This window comes from Dipodomys ordii, unplaced genomic scaffold, assembly GCF_000151885.1.
Source record: "Dipodomys ordii isolate 6190 unplaced genomic scaffold, Dord_2.0 Scaffold26, whole genome shotgun sequence".
NCBI classification, from domain to species: domain Eukaryota; kingdom Metazoa; phylum Chordata; class Mammalia; order Rodentia; family Heteromyidae; genus Dipodomys; species Dipodomys ordii.
The window spans coordinates 13,630,068-13,649,817 of NW_012267242.1; the positions used below are offsets into that span (position 1 = coordinate 13,630,068).

The following is a 19,750-nucleotide window of genomic DNA, read 5'->3' on the forward strand; positions in this document are numbered from 1 at the left end:
AGCACCTGGGAACCCGCCCTGTGAATAAGCCTATGGGTTCCTCCTCCCTGGGAAAGCGCACAATTGCCCAATCCTCCCGGAGCTCCTTCCTCATGCCCAGCACTCTGTAAATCCTGCCAACCCCGGGATTGCCATGGGCCCTGAACATGGTGTCACCGACATCAGGGACCTTCCTGCTGAAGGAAGTCTGAAGGCTTCCAGTCTAGGTTACTCACCAATCACCACTCCAGACCCTCCTTCCACCAGGGCCACCAACAGAGGCCTGGTGGGGAACTTAGAAAACTACATCCCCAGGAGGCAGCTAGCTCGCTGAAGCCTATTTCTGACCCTGTAGCCTACACATACATCATCCTCCCTCCCATCAGGCCACACCCTCACCATCAACCTGTCACTCACCAAGGGAAGTCTCCCACAAACCAGCTCCTCACCCAGTTCTGACTAAGAGAGATATTATACCCTTGCCTGACTGGGTTTCAGGGTCAGTACTCCGGTCTCTGGAAGGTGTGAAACTCCAACTGGTATTTTCTAAGAATGTAGCAGAGACCACACGTCCATGGGCCCCCCCCACACTCTAAAATAAACAAAGTAATCTACATATACACTACCATGTGGGGAGGGTACACATTGAGGCAAGAATTAAAGGAAATAACACCATGACACATCTAGGCCTTCTCTCTGTGTGTCCTTCCCCTGGGAGGGAATGTGGCTCTGTATCCTGTCTCATGGCACACACTGGCCATCAGCCAAGCCACCTAGTTAGCCTAGTTGTTGGTGTTTTTTTCTCCTTTGCAAAATGGCTACATATTTGTTCTTCGCGGAGTCATTTTGAGGATTAGATAATAGTCAATGAAAATATAGTATCACCTGTTATGTATAAAAGTGAACTTTACAACACGAAAGGCATTCCTCTACTTTCATTCTGAAGGTACCTAGAAATGAGCCCCTTAAATGTGCACCAAATTCTCCCAGCATTTTCTCCAGTCATGTGCCCAGGCCCGAGCTCGAGCAGCAGCCCTGCCTAGCAAGAGTGAAGGAGATAGTAAGAGAAGGAGATTAAGAACTCCAGTCCATCCAGGTGCTAATGGTTCACACCTATAATCCTAGCTTCTCAAGAGGATGAGATCTGAGAATTGAGGTTCAAAGCCAGCAGAGGGAGGAAAGTCTGAGAAGCTTTTCTCTTGAGAATATAGCCTATATTAACATCTAATGATCCTCCTGCCCCAGTTTCTCATCATGCTCTACTTTGAAACAGTCACATTAAGAAAGTAAGACAAATATGAGACATTTCAGCCCATCCTCCACAGTACTGACTGAGCTTCAGGCCTAAGTAGAGGAAGAATTTGGGGCAGGGGACAAGAGTTATGCATATTAAGCAGTCAATGCGTATTCCAGTTGATTATTATCCCATTTCAAGTTCTACAAGATGACCTAGAAAAGTCCTTATCAGGATTCCCAAGAGACAATGGCTTGTGTTTGGGGGTGATCTCATCAGAGTGATTGACCTGTGAGGCTCCGTTTCTGGGGAGTCTAAGGTGACTGCAGGTTAAAGACAATGACTAGAGACTTTCAGGCGCCTTTTGAAGGCAGATGAACTAGGTTGGGGAGCTCTAGTTTTAAGACAGACACTGCTTGCTGAACATACCTACAGGCAGGGTTAGGCATGAGTCTGGCCCAAAGTTTTAAGGCAAAGAAGACAAATGCAAAACAAAGGCAAGGATACCAGATTTTTCTCTCATTTTTAGTTTCTAAGTACTTGTTACATACCGATAGTTATTTTTAAATATATTAATATATCCATCCCTGCTTCTAACTACTTGTCCGTGAGAGGTGGATTTGAATTTCCATCTTCAACCAAAACATGTTGAGTGCAGAAATAGATATGAAAATACAGCTGTCTTCTTCTGAGCCTTGCAACGAAGTCTGCAAAAAGACACTTGTCTCACTAGCTTCGTAAAATATGTATATATTTTATATTTTTTAAATGTGTAAATCTGTAATGGCTTTGTTAATGCTACTTTAAATGACTTAACCAATATTTTATTTGCTTTCAAATTCCAAGGTATTAGATATTGATAGATATAACACATAAAAGCTCTTTGGGGTTCTCAACAATTTCCCTAAGTTCTCTATACTCTTTTGTCCTGAGGCAAGAGATTTAAAAAGAACTAAAAGTTCAAAATCCAAGACCAAAGAGATGCCTCAGGCTGTCCTGATCCAGGTAGGCCACAAGGTGGCAGCAGATGCTCTTTGATAATCTTAGGATCCACCTTTCATCTGGATTTCCATCAGTCTTTGTCATCATGTCCTTGTCTTCCTTCTCTGCAGTCTCCTCCTATGTTATACAATTTCTTAATAGCAAGAATTAATCTAAACATATATTCTATCAAAAACAAGCCAATCATTCATTCTGTCCTGCAGACACTTATCAGATGCAAAGTTTATCATCATCCAGGGATGAGCAAGTGGAGAAGCTGGCTCTCAAAGGGTTAATAATGCAGTAGGGAAATGAGCACAAAGGCCAATAAGGTTAATACCAGTGCATTGAGAAAACCCTGTATTTTCTACAAAGAAGTATAAACTTCAAGGAGGTTCCTAGGAGGAGGAGTAAGCCCAGAGAAAGATACTTATTAGTACTGGGGGGGGAGGGGGGAGGGGGGAGGGGAGATGAAACTGTGATGGGCACAAAGGAAGGACAACAGGAAGAAAATGGGAGAGAACAGGAAAAACAGAAGCCAGGAACAGAAGAGGGGATGCTTTCTCAATTTGGAAGGAAAAAGTTAAATTAGAAAGATTCTGAGCAGAGGCAGCTGGGGCAAAGTCAACAAAGGTTTCCAGGCCTGGGAAAGCTTTGGGATGAGGGTGTAAGAAGCCAGGTTGGAGCCTGGCGCCGGTGGCTCATGCCTGTAATCCTAGTTACTCAGGAGGCTGAGAGCTGAGGATCATGGTTTAAAGGAGAACTGCCGGGCAGGGTGGCCAGCCAGTGGGGCTTGGTGTGGACAGAGCCCAAACATGGCAGGGCAATGGTCTGGTCACAGGTGGTTGCCAAGCACAAGTGGCTTACACCTGTAATCCTAGCTACTCTGAAGGCTGAGATCTATGGAACCTGGTTTGAAACCAGCCCAGGTAGGAAATTTCATGAGACTCTGATGTCTAATTAGCCAGCAAAAAGCTGGAAGCACAGGTGTGGCTCAGGTGATAGAGTGTCAGCTTTGAATGGAAAAGCCAAGAGAACAGCAGTATCTCCTAATCAAGCCAGGAATGGGCTGCTCAGTGCCCGGATGAGACCCCAACAGGAATCGTTGTCAACATGGGACCGCCCCCCCCCAAAGTGATACTCCTGTCTATTTTTACCCTGTTTCTGGCTCATTGCTACCAACTAAGGCTTTTCTCCCCCTCCTACTTCACTTTCTTCCTGAATGAACACTATATGATTCCAGTCCGTGGCTCTGGAGAAGGCCACAGTGCAAAGGGCAAAGGGCAACAGGCCAGTGTTCATATCACACTCCCCCACTTTTTTCTTCATTCCTGTTTGCCTAATTCATTCATTCATTTAACAACTGGTTATGCAGTAGCCATCACCACGCCAGGCCTTTCCTCGGTGCCCAGCTCCCAAAGTCAGTAGATCTTGCCTCCCTGTTGGGAAGAGCCACAATCAAGAGGAGTAAGCAGCCCTGAGAATCAGGGACTCACTGGCAGACCACTGGGTTCTTTACACAGACTTCGGTACACACCTTGCTTCACTGTTAATGGTTTTATTTCCTTTAAAAATTAATTGAGGGCTGGGAAGGTGGCTTAGTGGTAGAGCGCTTGCCTTGCATGCATGTGGCCCTGGGTTCAATTCCTCAGCACCACATAAGCAGAAAAGGCTGGGAGTGGCGCAGTGGCTCAAGTGGTAGAGCACTAGCCTTGAGCTGAAGAGCTAAGGGACAGGACCCAGGCCCAGAGTTCAGGCCCCATGACCAACAAAAAAAATTAATTGACAAATTTTATAACTAGGAATTCTTATATTCTAGCAATTCTTAAATTCTTATTTTTTTTAAAGTTCCAATTCCCTGAATGTCCTGGAGATCCAGGACCACCTAGGACACATGAGCCTGAGTATGGCCTGTCCCTTCAAACAAAGGATGTTTCGGGGCTGGGAAGGTGGCTCAGTGGTAGAGCGCTTGCCTTGCATGCATGAGGCCCTGGGTTCGATTCCTCAGCACCACATAAGCAAAAAAGAAAAAAGCCGGAAGTGGCGCTGTGGCTCAAGTGGTAGAGCGCTAGCCTTGAGCTGAAGAGCTGAGGGACAGCGCCCAGGCCCAGAGTTCAGGCCCCACGACCGGACCCAAAAAAAAAAACATTGTCTTCCCGACAAAGGAGACATTCAACAGAATGAAGGGACAGCCTACAGAAAGGGAGAAAAGGGGAATGAATTTGAACAAGGTGCATTGTGTGTATGTATGCATGTTCATGTCAAAATGAAGTCCTATGTACAACCAGGATATACTAATAAAGAAGAAAAATTTTAACAATAATTGGAGAAAGTCTTTGCCAGATATACATCTGACAAGAGATTAATATGCAGAATATATTAAAGACTTCCAAAAATTAAGCACCAAAAGATATAATAATCCAATCAATAAATCAGCAAACAAATTGAATAGACACTTGCTTAGTGTTTTTAGCTATCCAGGAAAAGCAAAGCAAAATTACAGCCATCAGAATGGCTATCTAAAGGTTGAAGGTGTTGACAGAGCCACAGCTAATGAGCAAATGCTTCAGGTATGGAGTTCAAGCCCCAGTTTCAAGCAAACAAACAAAAACAATGACTGTCTGGAGGTGACATGGTGGAAACTAGTTTAGCCACTGTGGAAATCAATAGGCAAGTTCCTCAACATTTTAAGACAGAACTTCCATATGATCCAACTATATATCTTGTATCCAACTATTCCCAATTACATTCCAATTATATTCCTTGATATCTACCCAAAAGAATCAAAGTTAGTATATAATAAGCACTACCTTCATGTTCATGTTTATTTCAGCACTCTTCACAGTAACCAAGTTATAATACCAACCTGGGAACCCATCAGCCTATGAATGGATAAAGAAAATGAGGTCTACACATAATGGAGTTTTATTCAACCACAAAAAAGTATGAAATTGTATCAGTTGCAGGAAACTAGTTGATATTGAAGAAAAATAAGCCAGACTCAGAAAAAAACATATTATATTTTCTCTCATATGTGTAATGTAGGGGCGGGGGGGGAAGAATAAAAGTAGAAAGAGAACTATTAGGGATATAGAAGGAGGAAAAGGGAGAAGGAAATGGGAATGAAAAGGAAAAATAAGTTGTATCCATGTTTGAAAGTGTTTTAATTTATACAGTTGCTTTGTAAAATTGGTAGTAACATTTTAAATGAAAAACAGCTGTCTTTTAGGTCAATCTTCTTTTAGGTCAAGTTTCAGCCAATCAGCCATGTGACAGGTCCATCAGTGGGCTTCGAATTCTTCATCCACAGTATAAAGGGGTTGATCACACATCCACAGGGTGAGAGTTGGGATTAGAAGTTTCCTCAGAGGTGATCAACCCTTGGCTAAGCCAAGCCCTCCTAAGAGTCAGGCAAACCCAGAGGGAAATTGAGCCGGTAAACCAATGGAACAGATTGCCCACATATGAGAGACAGAGGGGCTTGGGGCAAAGGTGGGGGGAGCCCCAGGAATTCTTAGCCAGCCTTTAGCTCTCACAGGTGAGGACAGGAGGGAGTGCAAGGCATGGTAGGCTTGTTGACTTGCTCAGAAAGATCATGGGTTGGAGTGGAAGGAAGTTAACCAACCAGCTTCCTCCCAAACTAGTACTGGGCCCAGCAGGGGGAATTTCACACACACACATACACACACAAAAAAAAAGCACTATGTGAACACTTCCTGCCCCTCCTCAGCCCACTCCCTGGCAGAGTTTCCACACTGTGCACCTATGAAGCAATCTTTCCCAGAGAAGACCATGAATCCAGAGACTGCCTATAAAAGCCAGGGCCAATCTGCTCTGTCAAACGCTCTGTGGGCTTCCTTGACTCAGGTGAGTGAGCTGCCAGCTCTCCCGGCAGGAGCCTGCCAGTTCTTTTTCTCATCCTACCCCACTTATTTTCAAACCCTCTGCCTAGAATCCTTTCTTAGTTGATGCTGTTCACTTTATCACTCCCTCCACAGTTTCTTGGAGGCTTGTACCCTTTGACCTTTTAGGTCAAAGTCTCTGGTGAGTATGGACGTTTTGCTTCTTAGCATTCTCTGATGCACTACCAGTCATTTTCCATATGTGGGTGGCAGTCTCCTCGTTAAGTGGCAACTCGTGCCTTATTTTCATTTATTTAGTTAGTTATTTAACTGATTCCTTATTGTTAGCTTTTTTTTCTTTTCTGTTAGTTTTTTGCACAGTTAAGAGTTTGAATTCAGGGTATTATGTTCTCACTCAAATTTTCCACCTTTTTTTTTTTTTTGACAGTCAATTAGTGATAGTCTCCTAGACATTTCTGCCCAGACTGGCCTTGAAACTCAATCCTCAGATCTCAGCTTTTTGAGTAGCTAGGATTACAGGCATGAGCTACCAGCACTGGCTTACTCTCTTTCTTTCCCTGCCCCTTCCCCCCTCCAGTCCTGGGGCTTCAAGTCAGGGCCTGGATGCTGTCCTTGAGCCTCTTTTGCTCAAGCTTAGTACTCTATTACTTAAGCCACAGCACCCCTTCTGGCTTTTCTGTTTATGTGGTGCTGAGGAATCCAACCCAAGGTTTCAGGCATGCTAGGCAAGCACTTTACCACTAACCACATTCCCAACCTGTACTCTCTTTCTATTTTGTGCCTCCTCCCCTTTCTGTCAGTGCCAGAGTCAATCTCAAGAAAGCTGGGCAGTCCATTTCTCTAAGCACCCCAATCTTTGCTTCTCCATTATTCAGATAGTGCAAGAAGATGGCAGACACAAGACCCCAGATGGAAAAACACTTAGAAACCATCGTCGACGTTTTCCACCAGTACTCTAACCGGCAGGGGAACCGAGACACCCTGAACAAGAAGGAATTCAAACAGCTGGTGAAAAAGGAGCTGCAAAACTTCCTCAAGGTAGAGTGGTTAAGGGGCTGTTAAGTGGTTGTGGGCTCAGCAGTCAAGGGGTCAATTCCAGCCCCTTTCACTCAGAGGCACCCAGAGCTGTTACTAGAGGGGGCTAAAAGTTAAATGATACCAACTGTCAAGAGATTGGTCCATTGAACATCTGCTGTGTGTGACATCCTGTTCTGGGCACAGGGACAAGGTGGCAAACAGGGGACCCACGATCCAGTGGGGGCAACGCACAACACAATAATGAATGAAAACAGGTAAATCTAATGTCAGTCAGTAAGTGTCAGATAGAGTCTACACTCTAAGGTGGTCTACACGAAGTGGGGCAGAGCTGACTCACGAGGGTAGACGCAGGGCCCATTTTGAGGAGGTGATATTTGAGTACCTGGTTTCCAGGAAGGCAAGCACCTGAGGATGAACTCTAGCAGGAACATGAGGGCCACTGAGGCTCAGGTGAGAAACCAGAGTCTAGGATCGAAACTAGAGAAATAAAGAGCACGTGGAATGCTCCCAGCACAATGCTGACAATACTCAAATCAATATCCTCCGTGCATTCCCTAGGTTGGAAAATTCTTAAGTAGTTCTTGGCAGGGGGGGTGAGGAGCAGAAAGAAATTTCCTCCAGTAGTCTCTGTGTTTTCTTTTCACCTTTGGGGCATCAAAGGCCTGGATGAAGAAGGCTGGAATGTATGAGTCCAGGTCTCCATTCTAGCCCTAAAACCAGCCATCGGGGAGCAAGTGCCCAGCTCTCCTGGATCTTTTCTCTCATCCTTATAGGGTAGAGAAATGCCACCATGGGCGGTATTAGGGACACTGATGACTCCCTCGCAAGGTGCAGAGTCAGAATAGACAGAGAGAAAGGGGAGAGGAAAGAGTGAGTACAGCTAGGGCTTTAAGTCAGATCTGAATTTGCATCTCTATCTCTACTCCCCTGCTTTTGAGGCTTTTCAACCTGTAAAGTTTACTAACCAATTTATAAGACTCAGTTTCCCCAAGGCTTTACCAAAGAAGAGACTATGTCTGTTTCTTGTTAGAAGGTTGCTACAAGGACCAAATGAGAGGAGATTTCTAGATTTATGGACTATCTGACCTTCTTTTGTAAAATATTCATAGTACTCAAGTTGTACACTGCCTAGGGAATAAATTAGAAAGTGCTTAGCATCTGCTTCATGTCAATTCTCTATCTTTTTAAGGTTTTTCCTTGGGTATTTGCCATCTGCTCATTCTCTGTGCTCCTTAGTCTCCACCTCTGGCCACACCCATCCCTAATGGTCCTCTCTCTTACATCTGCAGAAGGAGAATCGGGATGAAAAAGAAATAAATGAAATCCTGGAGGACCTGGATACTAACCAGGACCAGACGCTGGACTTCAATGAGTTTGCCATCCTGATCGCAAGGCTGATCAACGCCTCCCATGAAGAGATGCACAAGAATGCCCACGGGGAAGGCCACAGCCACGGACCAGGCCTTGGGGGGGGTTGCCAGGGCTCTGGCCGTGGTCAAGCTCAAGGTCCTGGCCATGGACATGGACATAGCCATGGTCATGGCCATGGTCACGGCCACTAATCAATGAGGCAGGCCACTCTGCACCTGTCCAACTAGAGCCATGGGGAATGTCATGTCAGATCACCTTGGCTGTGGGGAGGGAAGATGAAAGAAAATAAAGTCTTTCTCTATACCAGTGCTCTTTGTATGTGTGCTCCCTTCCCAACTTTTTCTCCCCAGAGGTCTAAACACTGGGAAGCCCTGCCCTGGTCTGCCGCAAAATGTCTCCATTTAGTCATCAGAAAATGAGAACAAGGCCAGTTGTAGGTGGCTCACGCCTATATCTTAGGTCCTCAAAAAGCTGAGATCTGATGATAGCAATTCAAAGACAGCCTAAAATCACAGTTCAAAGCCAGCCTAAGTAGGAAAGTCCATGACACTTATATCTCCAATTAACCTCCCCCCCCCAAAAAAAAACAACAACTAGAAGTGGAAATGTGGCTCAAGTAGTAGAGTGCTAGCCCTAAGCAGAAAAGCTAAGAGACAATGCAAAGGCCCAAGTTCAAGCCTCAGTAGCAACACACCCCCCCTACACACACACAGAGAGAGAAGAGAAGAAAATGAGAAGAAGATGTGAATCTGTTCTGAGCCCCTTATATATACCTCTGACTGTTCTCATCTCTAATGTTAGCCTAACTGCTCAGGTTCCAGTCATCCTGTTCAGCAAAGACGAATTATCTCTTCCCTTCAGGGTGCCAGCCACCTTCCTATCCAGCCCAGCCCTTGTTTGCCCATAGCTTTCCACTCTACACTTTCTGTTAACAAAAATCTATTCCATCCTAGCTACTTCAGAAGCTGAGACCTGGAGAACAGAGGTTCTGAAGCCAGCTTGAGCTGGAAAATTCTGTGAGACTCCATCCCTAATTAGCCAGCAAAACAGTGGGTTGAAGGTGTGGTTCAAGTGGTAAAACCCAAGCCATGAGCAAGGAAGCTGAGCAAGAGCATGAGGCCCTGAGTTCAAGTCCTGGTACCAGCACACACACACACACACACACACACACACACACACACACACAATACTATTTATCTGGAAGTCTTTTTGAGATGAATCAAGACAATGCTTAGTATGGGGAGGAATACTGGAACTCAAGCAGTGGGAACAAGAACTTGCAAACTCATTTCTGGATCCAAGAGGGAAGTTGGAGCTCTTATTGGATCCTGGCAGGGAATAAAAGGTGGTTACATGGGAAGTAGGAGTTAGCCCTTTGCCTACTCTAGCCCTGGCAGGATGGTAGAGTGAAAAGAGCACTTGCATGCCCAACAAAAGAAATGAACTCCAAACCATGCTGTGTAATTAAAGTCACCATGTGTCACAGAAGGAGCTTGTGCTCTGAGTCCATTGAGCTTCTAGCAACTGAAGATTCTTACGTTAAGCCTTAAGAGATGATAGAGAATCCTCCAGTTGCTAGTCAACAGCTGAGAGCTCAAGCCAGCAGGGACATTTGTTCCTCTCTGTAAAATCTGTGACCTGGCCTGACTCCATCTTCCCCAGAGTTGCTGTCTTTTGCAGCCTTTGGACCCAAGTGCCTACCTCAGAGAGACTCAAGTGACTCCTCCTTCATCTCCATGATCTCTGACCATAAAGTGCCTATGCAAGCTACAACCATATTAACATTCTCTAAACAGGGGGCTGGGAAGGTGGCTCAGTGGTAGAGCACTTGCCTTGCATGCATGAGGCCCTGGGTTCGATTCCTCAGCACCACATAAACAGAAAAAAAGCCAGAAGTGGCACTGTGGCTCAAATGGTAGAGTGCTAGCCTTGAGCTGAAGAGCTGAGGGACAGAGCCCAAGCCCAGAGTTCAGACCCCACAACCTGACAAAAAATAAAAAAAGATTCTCTAAACACACACACACACATACACCAATCCTTTCAGTAGAGTGAAGATTCATATGTGTGAATTTGTGGCCACTGGAGAAAGACTAACAATTAGTCAATGGTTCACTAAAGTATAGAGCAGAAGAGAAATCAGCCTGAAGGTCACCCCGTAGTAAAGCTGATTGATCCAAGTTGTACAGTGAGACAGGGGGTCTGGAATTCATTTGTTTCATTGCCTGAGCCTCCAGGGTCTTTCCCCAGGGCTAAGCATAAAAGGTAGGAGCTTCCAGAGTCAATGTCAACAATCTCCTTACTGACACTGTGGTTGGGACTCCAGCCTTCCTGACCACACTCTTGTTCAAAAGTCCTCTTCCTAAATCCATCCCTGCCCCAACCACCTCCTCATCCCCTACAGCTCTGCTATGGGAGAGAACAATGAAGGGCCCAGGAACTATCTCCACTTAGTGAGCTTGTGTAACAGAGTCAAGAAGCCCTTGCCAGCACTTCATAAAAGGCTTGACTTGGAGACCTGGAGCAAAGAATATTTACTTATCTGACAACTTTCTTCCCCACACTCACATCTAGGGATGCATCACCATCTTTCTTCCATTATGCACACAGATTCATACAGGGGAAAAAGGAACAGCCAGGATACCTGAGTTCTAATGCTAGCCTTGCCAGGACCCTTGCTCTATTCTGCTTCAGTCAGAGTAGGAGGGTGCTTCTCCCACTTCCTCTGCCACCATTACTCATCATAATGTGCCATAAATATGTCTGTGACTGTATCCCACGCTAGACTGAACCCCACAAGGGTAAATTCCATGCCTCTGTCTTATACTATAGATACTTTATTCCCAGCACCTAAAGTGGGCAATGACACAGTATAGACTCTCAACATATATTGACTACACAAATTACTAAATTTGTCTAAAATTGCTCACATGTCTCATGCACCTTTTTTTTTCAGGAGAAGTTATTGGCAGGGAAAGAGGAAAAAGAATGGGATCAAAAACATGTAATGTAAAAAAAAAAAAACATGTAATGTAAACCTTCTGGGTGATCATCATAGCTTCTCCGGCTTAAAGGTAGGAGTCAGCATGTTTATGGGAATCTGAAGTCCTATTCAAATCTAAACTGGACATTTAGATTCAGAGAAAAAAGATTTGCTGTGGGGAAAAAAAATCTGAAAACTATTGATTCAGTCCAACCTGTCAAAGGCCCACCCTTGAGTGAGTTTCACTAACATCCTTGCGGTGTGATTGAACCAACCTTACCTGCTCCTCCAGAAAGGGATTTCCCTCCTTTGGCAGTGACACTCAAAGTATTAATTACTCTGAGTCAACAGCTGCCTCCTTGTGACTGCCAGGCACTCATGCTATTCACCCTCCTGACCTTTTAGGGATATTCAGTAAATTTAATCCCTTACATGCTTTCTTCCACCCATACATTGATTCATCTACTTTAAAACTCTCTTACTAGGGCTGCGTGTGTGGCTTAAGTGGTAGAGTGCCTATCTAGCAAGTACAAGGCCCTGAATTCAAACCCCTAACTGAGCTTTGTCTGGCTTCTTCACCTCTGTGCCAGAAATACTTTTCTCTATTTTGGTATATCTAATGCTTTTTTGAATGCCCCAGCTCTCAATCAGTTATCTGTCTCCATGAATACATCCCCTCCTGTGGGAACCACATAACTCTCTAACAGGTCCGCCATTCAAAATTCTGAATGGGAAGCACTCATCTGCAAGCCTGACTCTGAACTCCTTGACAGCAGGGCCTATGTTAGCCTGCTCTATACCCCCAGATGCTGGCATGGAAGAAGTTCTCTGTGAACATTGAGATTGAATAAACCAAGGCAGGATTGGCATAGGGCCCAATAGATCTGGAAACAGATTAGATGAGGGAGAATATAGAGCTCCGGTGTTAAGTAGAGCTGAAGATGAGGAAAGTTAGCTTTGAGGGACTTCATTATGCCAGCTGACTTGGAAGCTGGCAAAGGGCAGAGAGGAGAAACCTTTTTAGATATCAAGAGTGCTTCTTCTTGTCTTTGGGACTCCTTGAACGCAGTCTGAGTGTTAAGACATACTCAGACCTAGAACTTGCTAGAATGATATTTGTTGTTAAAAGCCATGGATCCTATGGGATTTTCCTATAACATGGTTTAACAGAGGCAGTTATGATGATTTGGCCCCTTCCTTTCCCCCTTCCATTCAAAAAGAAAAATAGGTTCTGTGGAATAGCGAGTAGGAGTTCTTCCCTCACATAGAAAGTAAGAGAACTACTGCCAACACTAAGATTGCCACCCTACATGAGACTCAAAGTCTGCATCTATGATTAATGATGCCTTCAGGGAAACATAAAGTTTGGGTGTTTTCCCCACCACCACAGTGACTAAAGAACCAGACAGCACCTGTCATCAGATGATTGCTTCCCAGTTCTTATAGAGGAAAACTGTCCTCCTTTTGTGGAGTTAGCAGTGGAACCTGAACTTCTGGCTATCTTTCTTGGAAGGATGAGGAAGACCCAAACAGTAGCCTGAACTGCTGGACTTAGTCCAGACACATAGCATTCGTCCTAACATGCTCCAGGATCTGGGTAGTGTGAAGTGGCTAGAATTTTGGAGAAGAATGAACTCTCTCCATTCACTTGTCTACTTGTTCACCCAAAAGAAATTAACTAGGCTTTTATGGTAGTATGGGTTAAGCCTTGCATAATGCTCCTGAGGACTACTGTGGTAGATAAGGCTCAGTCTTATTTGCCAGGAAATCCAGGTCTGCAGAACAGACAAGAGAACTGCTCCTCAAGTCATTGTAATATGAGAAATGAAAGGCCATGAAAGTACGCAATGAAGTGGGACTTGGGGGTAGGAATACCTCCTTTTGTGAAGCTATCTCCCTGGAAGGATGAGGGTCCAAGTAGCATTGAGGCTGGAAGCTAGAGACATCAGAATTAACAGAAACATGTTTTGAGAGAGGAGAGTACATGTGCAAAGGCCTGGAGGTGTCAGACATGGGCATGAGAGAGAATGAAGAGCGGAGGGGTTTGAAGAGGAGAGATAACACCTATAACAGGACAGATGCCAGGCTAAGAAACTCACCCCTCACAGAGTGAACCACAGACTCCATAAAGGGGCTTTGGGTAGGGAAGGTGATATCTGTGCTTTATGAAAGTCTCTCTTCCTGAAGTTTATGGCCTGAATTTGGGGGACAAGACCACAGACACTCTAGGAGATCATCACAACAGTCCAGGTAAGAGTTAAACAGAGCTTCTGCTGCCACTTTGCAGAAAGTGCAAATTTGGTCAGAATCTCAAACTAGCCCAAGCTCCATCTCAATGAAGCAAAGTACAGCCCACAACCCCATTTGGAACAAATAAAGTATTGTCAATGTTGTGCTGTTTGCCAAGACCTTACTTCACCAGCCCGGTGAGGCAATCTTACACAACCCTAATACAGTTCCTGCTCTGAAGTAAACTCCAGAGCCCAACCCAGGGTCCTACCCCTTCCCAGCAGTTGCTTGAAATCTCTATTTTAGAAAGCCCTGGGTCATGGATTTTGACATCACAATTACCAAGGTGACAAGACTGAAACAGCTGGTTGCTTCAGCCCTATTGCTTGTTTACCTAAACCAATTCCTCTAACCTAAGACCTAAGCCCTACTGCACCCCCTCCCTCACTCTGTCTTCTGAAAATAGACCCAAAAAGATAGATAAATAAACCCCAGAAGGGAGACCATCTTTGTATGTAGATCTTATGGTGAAGGAAAGGAAGTGTTGCCAAGACCTGAGGTAAGAGAGAAAAGGTGCACAGGCAAGCATGCAAGAGTCAGGATTCCAGCCTGAAGCCTGGGGATGTACCACCTCAGTCAATCTGTTCCTTTCTCCCTCCTCTCCCCGTCTCTCTCCCCTTTCCTTCTTGACCTTCTTGCCCTCTCTTTCGCCTTCCAATTTTTCCTCATCCTCTCTGAGAACTTTCTCACTCTCTCTAATTAAGAGGACAGACCTTTGCAAAGTAACTAAAAGCATTATTATCATCATTATTGTTCATCTTTAAATAGTTGTATGAAGGAGTTTCAGTTCAACATGTTCATTTAGGAGTACAATGCATCTTGGTCAATGTCAGGCACTAGGATCATTTCTAACCAGAGAAAATGCCTCCAAAACACAATGCTTGGCTGCCAAGTGTCCTATCAATAATGAAAGAGGAAAATCACCATAGGAGAATACAGTTATATGCTATTTTCTGGTGTTGATTTTGGTTTGTTTTTGGTTTTATGTTGGCCCTAGCAGATCTGAACTCTTGCTTGCTAGGCAAGTGCTCTATCACTTGAGTTATACACTCCCCTCAGTCCATTTTGCTTTAGTTTATTTTTCTGCTGTGATCTCATACTTTTTGCCCTAGGTGGGCCTTGCACCATAATCCTCCCACCCTTCCCACATAATTGGAATTACGCGCAACATCACAGCCAGCCCTTATGCATAACAGGGACAAGGCAATTTGTTCAAATCTAAGAGTATGATTACATGAAGCTGGACAATAGAGGTCAATCACTCTATGGCTTCTTGATGCAATCAGGAGATATAAACAGATGTGTGAGGCTGTTGCCTTAGGTGAAACACAGCATGTTGCTTTTCAGTAAATGCTTTTGTAAGTAGGAAAAATATGCTCTGAAAAATGATAAAGGTAGCAGGATGCTGGCGGCTCATACTTACAATACTGGCTACTCATGAGGCTGAGATCTAACAAATCCAGGAGTCTCCAAATAAAATCCAATTAACCAGTAAAAATATGGAAGTAAAGATATGGATCAAGATAAGAGTGCTAGCCTTGAGCAAAAAAAGCCAAATGAGAGCACAAAGTCTTGAGTCCCAGCTCCAGTACCAGCACCCATCCACATATACAAAAAAAATAGCACCAAGAAGAAAAACACAAAACCTCCTGGTTTCCCCAGGGGGTCTATGTTTTCAGATATCATCTAACAAACCCAGGCAGTACTCATCAGCCCAGAGACGCTAACAATCTAGCCATCATCTGCTGAGAGGAAGACAGCCTTAACTCCTCTTACTCCGTGTGATCTCCTGGATCTCCGGGCTGAGAGCTGCTATTCACAGCCTGAGTCCAAAAGCTAATTGCGAGAGGGGCCCTAAATTCAAGCTCCAGTATCGGCACAAAAGAATAATTAATTAATAATTAAAGATAAAAAAGTACATAAAATGATCACTTAGTCATGTATTATCAAAAATTTTTACTGACATAGTTATATGTGCTATGCTTCTATAGAACTGGCAGTGTGACGTTCACACTACCAACACTGCAAACACAGCTGTCATGCCTTGTGTGGACATTACTGAGCAATAGGGAATTTATTCAGCTGCATGATAATTTTATGGATCACTGTCATACATACTGACTCACATCAGCCAAACATCATTATGATTATAGAAGGGTTTGGGGTGTTGAGTCTGGTAGAAGCAGAAAGGATTGCATTTTAACATGAACTTTGGAGTAGCACAAATATCTAAAGCATAGCAAACACCTCCCTCTGAGCTGGCGCTAGTGGACAAAGCATAGTACTCGTCTCTCTAGTCCCTTCTCCTTTGTTCTTCTCAACTCCTTCTCACTCTTTCCCCCCTTCGAGAGAATCAGAGAAATTGAACTTTACTATCCCATGTTCATGGACATGTAAATTCTGAAGCATTTTCCTCCTTTCCAAGTATGACCCAAAATACCATGACCAGATATCCCCTCTTTGAGGAATTTTAAATGGCTTCTCCTTTCTCCCAAGCAAGGCCACCCTCCTTTTCTCCCACAGGCTCCCACGTGTCCTGTGCTTTACTTCTGTCAAAAGCACACATCCCATTGCATGGAAATTTCTGTTGACTCAGGTTTTCTCCAACCAGACCCAAGCATCTTACAACAAGGACTTAAGTCTTGTGTCCTCCAATATCCAGCACAAGATGGCGGGGGGGGGGGGTTTCGAGTAATCTTTTATTTCTCACTTCCCACCTCTTAAATGTCTTCAGCATCTGACCACCCCTAATGCCTAGCCTTACTTTATGTCTCCAGTGCCCAGAGGCTGCACCATTCAATACAGTAACTGTGAGCTGCATATGGCTTTTTGAACCCTTGAAATGTAGCCATAGCTATGAGATTGATGTATCACAAGTATAAAATATGTACTAGAACTCAAAGGCTTAAGACAAAACGAAGCGAATGTAAAGAAACTCCATAATATTTATATTGTTGAAGCAATCGCATTTATGTCATCTGTAGATACACACGCATACCTAACTCTCCATTTCAGTGACTGTACTTCATGCACACCAGTTATACACTGGCTTTTTTGGGGGGGGGGGTCTGGTCTTGGGGCCTGAACTTTGGGCCTGGGCGCTGTCCCTCAGCTCTTCAGCTCAAGGCTAGCACTCTACCACTTGAGCCACAGCACCACTTCCGGCTTTTTTTTCTTTTTGCTTATGTGGTGCTGAGGAATCGAACCCAGGGCCTCAGGCATGCAAGGCAAGCACTCTACCACTGAGCCACCTTCCCATCCCCTACACTGGTTTTTGTGCTGTCCTTTAAACCAGCCAATCATGACCCCATCTCAAGGTCTTGGTGTATCTCCCAGAAACCACCAGACAATCTGCAAGCTGCTCTTCTTCATTTCTTTCTGATTCCTGCTCAAATGCATACAATGACCACCCCAACATCCAAGCCAACAGCCCACTCCTTCCCCTTTCACCCTAACCCAACTTCTCCACTTTAGTTTTCTTTTCTTCACTTATCATTACCTACCAGTATAGCATATGCTGCATTCTTACATATGTATGCATTTGTTTGTTTCCCAATAGAATGCATACTTTGGAGAGGAAAATTACTTAGTAGGGTCACTGGTCTTTGGCTATCATAGGTGTTCATCGAACATGTGCAGGTTGAATAAATGGGTGAATCAACAATGGACTTTGCATAAATATCTGGTGAACAAATGGAGCAGGGGCTATAAAGGGGTCTAACTGAGACAGTTGGCAGGGATAAGGCACCAGGAATCAGGAGACCACGGTTCAGAGAATGAAAATGTGCAGACACCATTCACAATTTTTCTCAAGTACATTTATTCACACTCTACTGCCCTGGGCAAGGCAGGGCTTTGATGAGAAGAAGTAAATGCCTTCTTGGGGACCTTGCTGGTGAAAAGGCCCTCAGAGAGTTTTCTATTCCTTGTGGATGTTTTCATGGGCAGTCTCCAACACAGAGGCCAACAGGAATAAGAATTCCCTAAAGCTGACCTCCCCGTCACCATTATCATCCAGCTCCTTGAATATTCTGTCAATTGTAGCTTGATCTTTGGTGTTCTAAGAGAAAGAAAAAGCAGAAACCCTTGAGCTCAAAACCTCCATTAAGACTCTTTTCCCCACGGCTCTCAGACCTCTCATCCCTCAGGGTTCGGGGTAGGCAGGCCGAGAAACATTAAGATATTAAACGGCACAAGACAAAAAAAAAAGAAGAAGAAGAGGTTGTACATGTCATGAACCGTCCTGGAGTCACACAAGGCTTGACCTAGAACATGCTCTAAAGTTCACCTCACCCACCACTCCCTTTACTTATGAGGAAACAGATCCCAGGAGAAAAATAAGCAAAGCCAAGGGGTTGGAGAGTTCCTGAGAGGGGGCAGGTGAGGCCCTACTCCACCACAGGGAGAGAATATCCTTGGGAGTTCAAACTAGAGCAATATCCACCCCAACTCATGTTCCACCATCCTCCTCCAGGATCTGCCATTCCTTCCGCAAGGGAGAGCAGCAATGGTGATGAAAAGAATATCACCTACCTTGATGGTGTTTGCAAGCTCCCTTATAATCAGCTTCTTCAGCTCACTCTTGGTGAGGGTGTCAGGATGATCCGTCCGAATTGAGTACTGGTGGAAGATATTGATGATGCCCTCCAAGTGGTCTTCCAGTGTAGGCATCTTTGCAACTTCACGTTAACCTCTTAGAAGACAATGGAGATCTCGTAGCAATTCCTCCCCTACCCCATTCAATGTCTACTCTTCCCTCTTTCTGCCTCTAGGACTCAAAGCATGAAGTCCTCCAGATTTACTCTGTTTAACCCATGGTGAAATTTTTAAGTAGATAGAATAGGGAAGAAAAGTTTATGTGACCATGTCTAAAGCCTGAAGAAAAAAAAAATATTCTTCCAATTAGCCATGGTGCCCCCTACCACCTCATCCACCAGGCAGGATCATTTGGAAGTTATTGCTCACTCAAACTCATCTAGGAAGGGTTTTGGGTTGGCCAGGCTATTCACTTTTTTGGCTTCATGTCCCCTAAAGACCATTACAACTCCACTCCTACTAAGAGCTTGAATTGAACCCAAACTATAGTGTTAGCCCAGAAGTGCCCAGGTAAAAATAGAGATCTGTGGTTTCCAACACTGTGATTGCCACATGGCCACCAACAACCACAAGCCTATGGACCACTGAAGGACCCAGTCAAGGAAAGGGTACTTACCACTCAGTGCTCAAGTGTGGAGCTTTAGCTAGAAATCGGCACTCGTGTTAGACCCCAGGCAAGGAGGCTTTTATAAGACAGTCCAGGCTTCAGCTTCAACCTTGCGTGAAGAAATCTCCCTATGATTCATCTTGAGATGGTTGTCTGACATGACACAGTTATGCAAGAGCAGATTTGACCTGTGGCTTTGACTGTAACAGGAGCCACTCAGATTTCACTCATCCTGAAGCAAAACCCGACACCACCCACCCATCCACACTGAAATGCCCTGCACATTTCTGGCACTGACAGGACATCTATCTTGCTGATGGAGAAATTGCATTCAAAAGTTAAGTAACTAAGTGTCAAATCCAACATTGTCTGCCTTTAAAATCTTTTCCACTACAATCCCCCCCCAAATGTCAATAGACATCTTTAAAAATCCTGTTTATCCATCTTGTTTTAGAAATAAGATTTTTGGTAGTTGTAAAATATTTTGTATCTGTTCCTGATGAGTTTTTCCCCCAGTCTTTGTCAATTCCCAATTGACCTTTTTAAAAATGTATGTCCTCAGATTTTCTTTTTATTTTTTAGCATATACATTTTTAAATTTTATTTTATTGTAAAGATGCTGTACAGAGGAATTAGTTACATCATGAGTAAGGTACCTTTCTCATTGAACATTGTTACCCACTCCATTGTTGTTCTCTCCCATCTTTTCCTTCCCCCTACTTCTCCCCCCCCCACCACCACAAAATTGTAAAGTTCATTTCCGACATAGTGTCCTGTGAGTATCTTTGTTGTAATCGGTCATCTTTTGTACT

At 44.4% G+C, this 19,750-nt stretch overlaps 2 protein-coding genes across 3 annotated transcripts; one reads left to right on the forward strand and one right to left on the reverse strand.

Annotated features, from left to right (window-relative positions):
- The first annotated feature begins 5,980 nt into the window (after positions 1–5,980).
- S100a9 (S100 calcium binding protein A9) lies at positions 5,981–8,772 on the forward strand. 2 transcript variants are annotated; one of them, XM_013014974.1, is made up of 3 exons: positions 5,981–6,061; positions 6,933–7,095; positions 8,385–8,772. In XM_013014974.1, the coding sequence occupies exons 2-3, from the start codon at positions 6,946–6,948 to the stop codon at positions 8,655–8,657; spliced, it is 423 nt and encodes a 140-aa protein (XP_012870428.1). In that variant the 5' UTR covers positions 5,981–6,061; positions 6,933–6,945; the 3' UTR covers positions 8,658–8,772. The 2 variants fall into 2 exon arrangements, with proteins under 2 accessions (XP_012870428.1, XP_012870427.1); XM_013014973.1 differs by lacking the exon at positions 5,981–6,061 and having other exon boundaries at positions 6,899–7,095.
- An 8,759-nt stretch (positions 8,773–17,531) lies between these two features.
- On the reverse strand, positions 17,532–19,052 carry S100a12 (S100 calcium binding protein A12). Its single transcript, XM_013015121.1, has 3 exons — positions 18,948–19,052; positions 18,269–18,428; positions 17,532–17,795 (listed from the first exon to the last, which is right to left on the reverse strand). The coding sequence occupies exons 2-3, from the start codon at positions 18,404–18,406 to the stop codon at positions 17,655–17,657; spliced, it is 279 nt and encodes a 92-aa protein (XP_012870575.1). The 5' UTR covers positions 18,407–18,428; positions 18,948–19,052; the 3' UTR covers positions 17,532–17,654.
- Between the last annotated feature and the right edge of the window lie 698 nt (positions 19,053–19,750).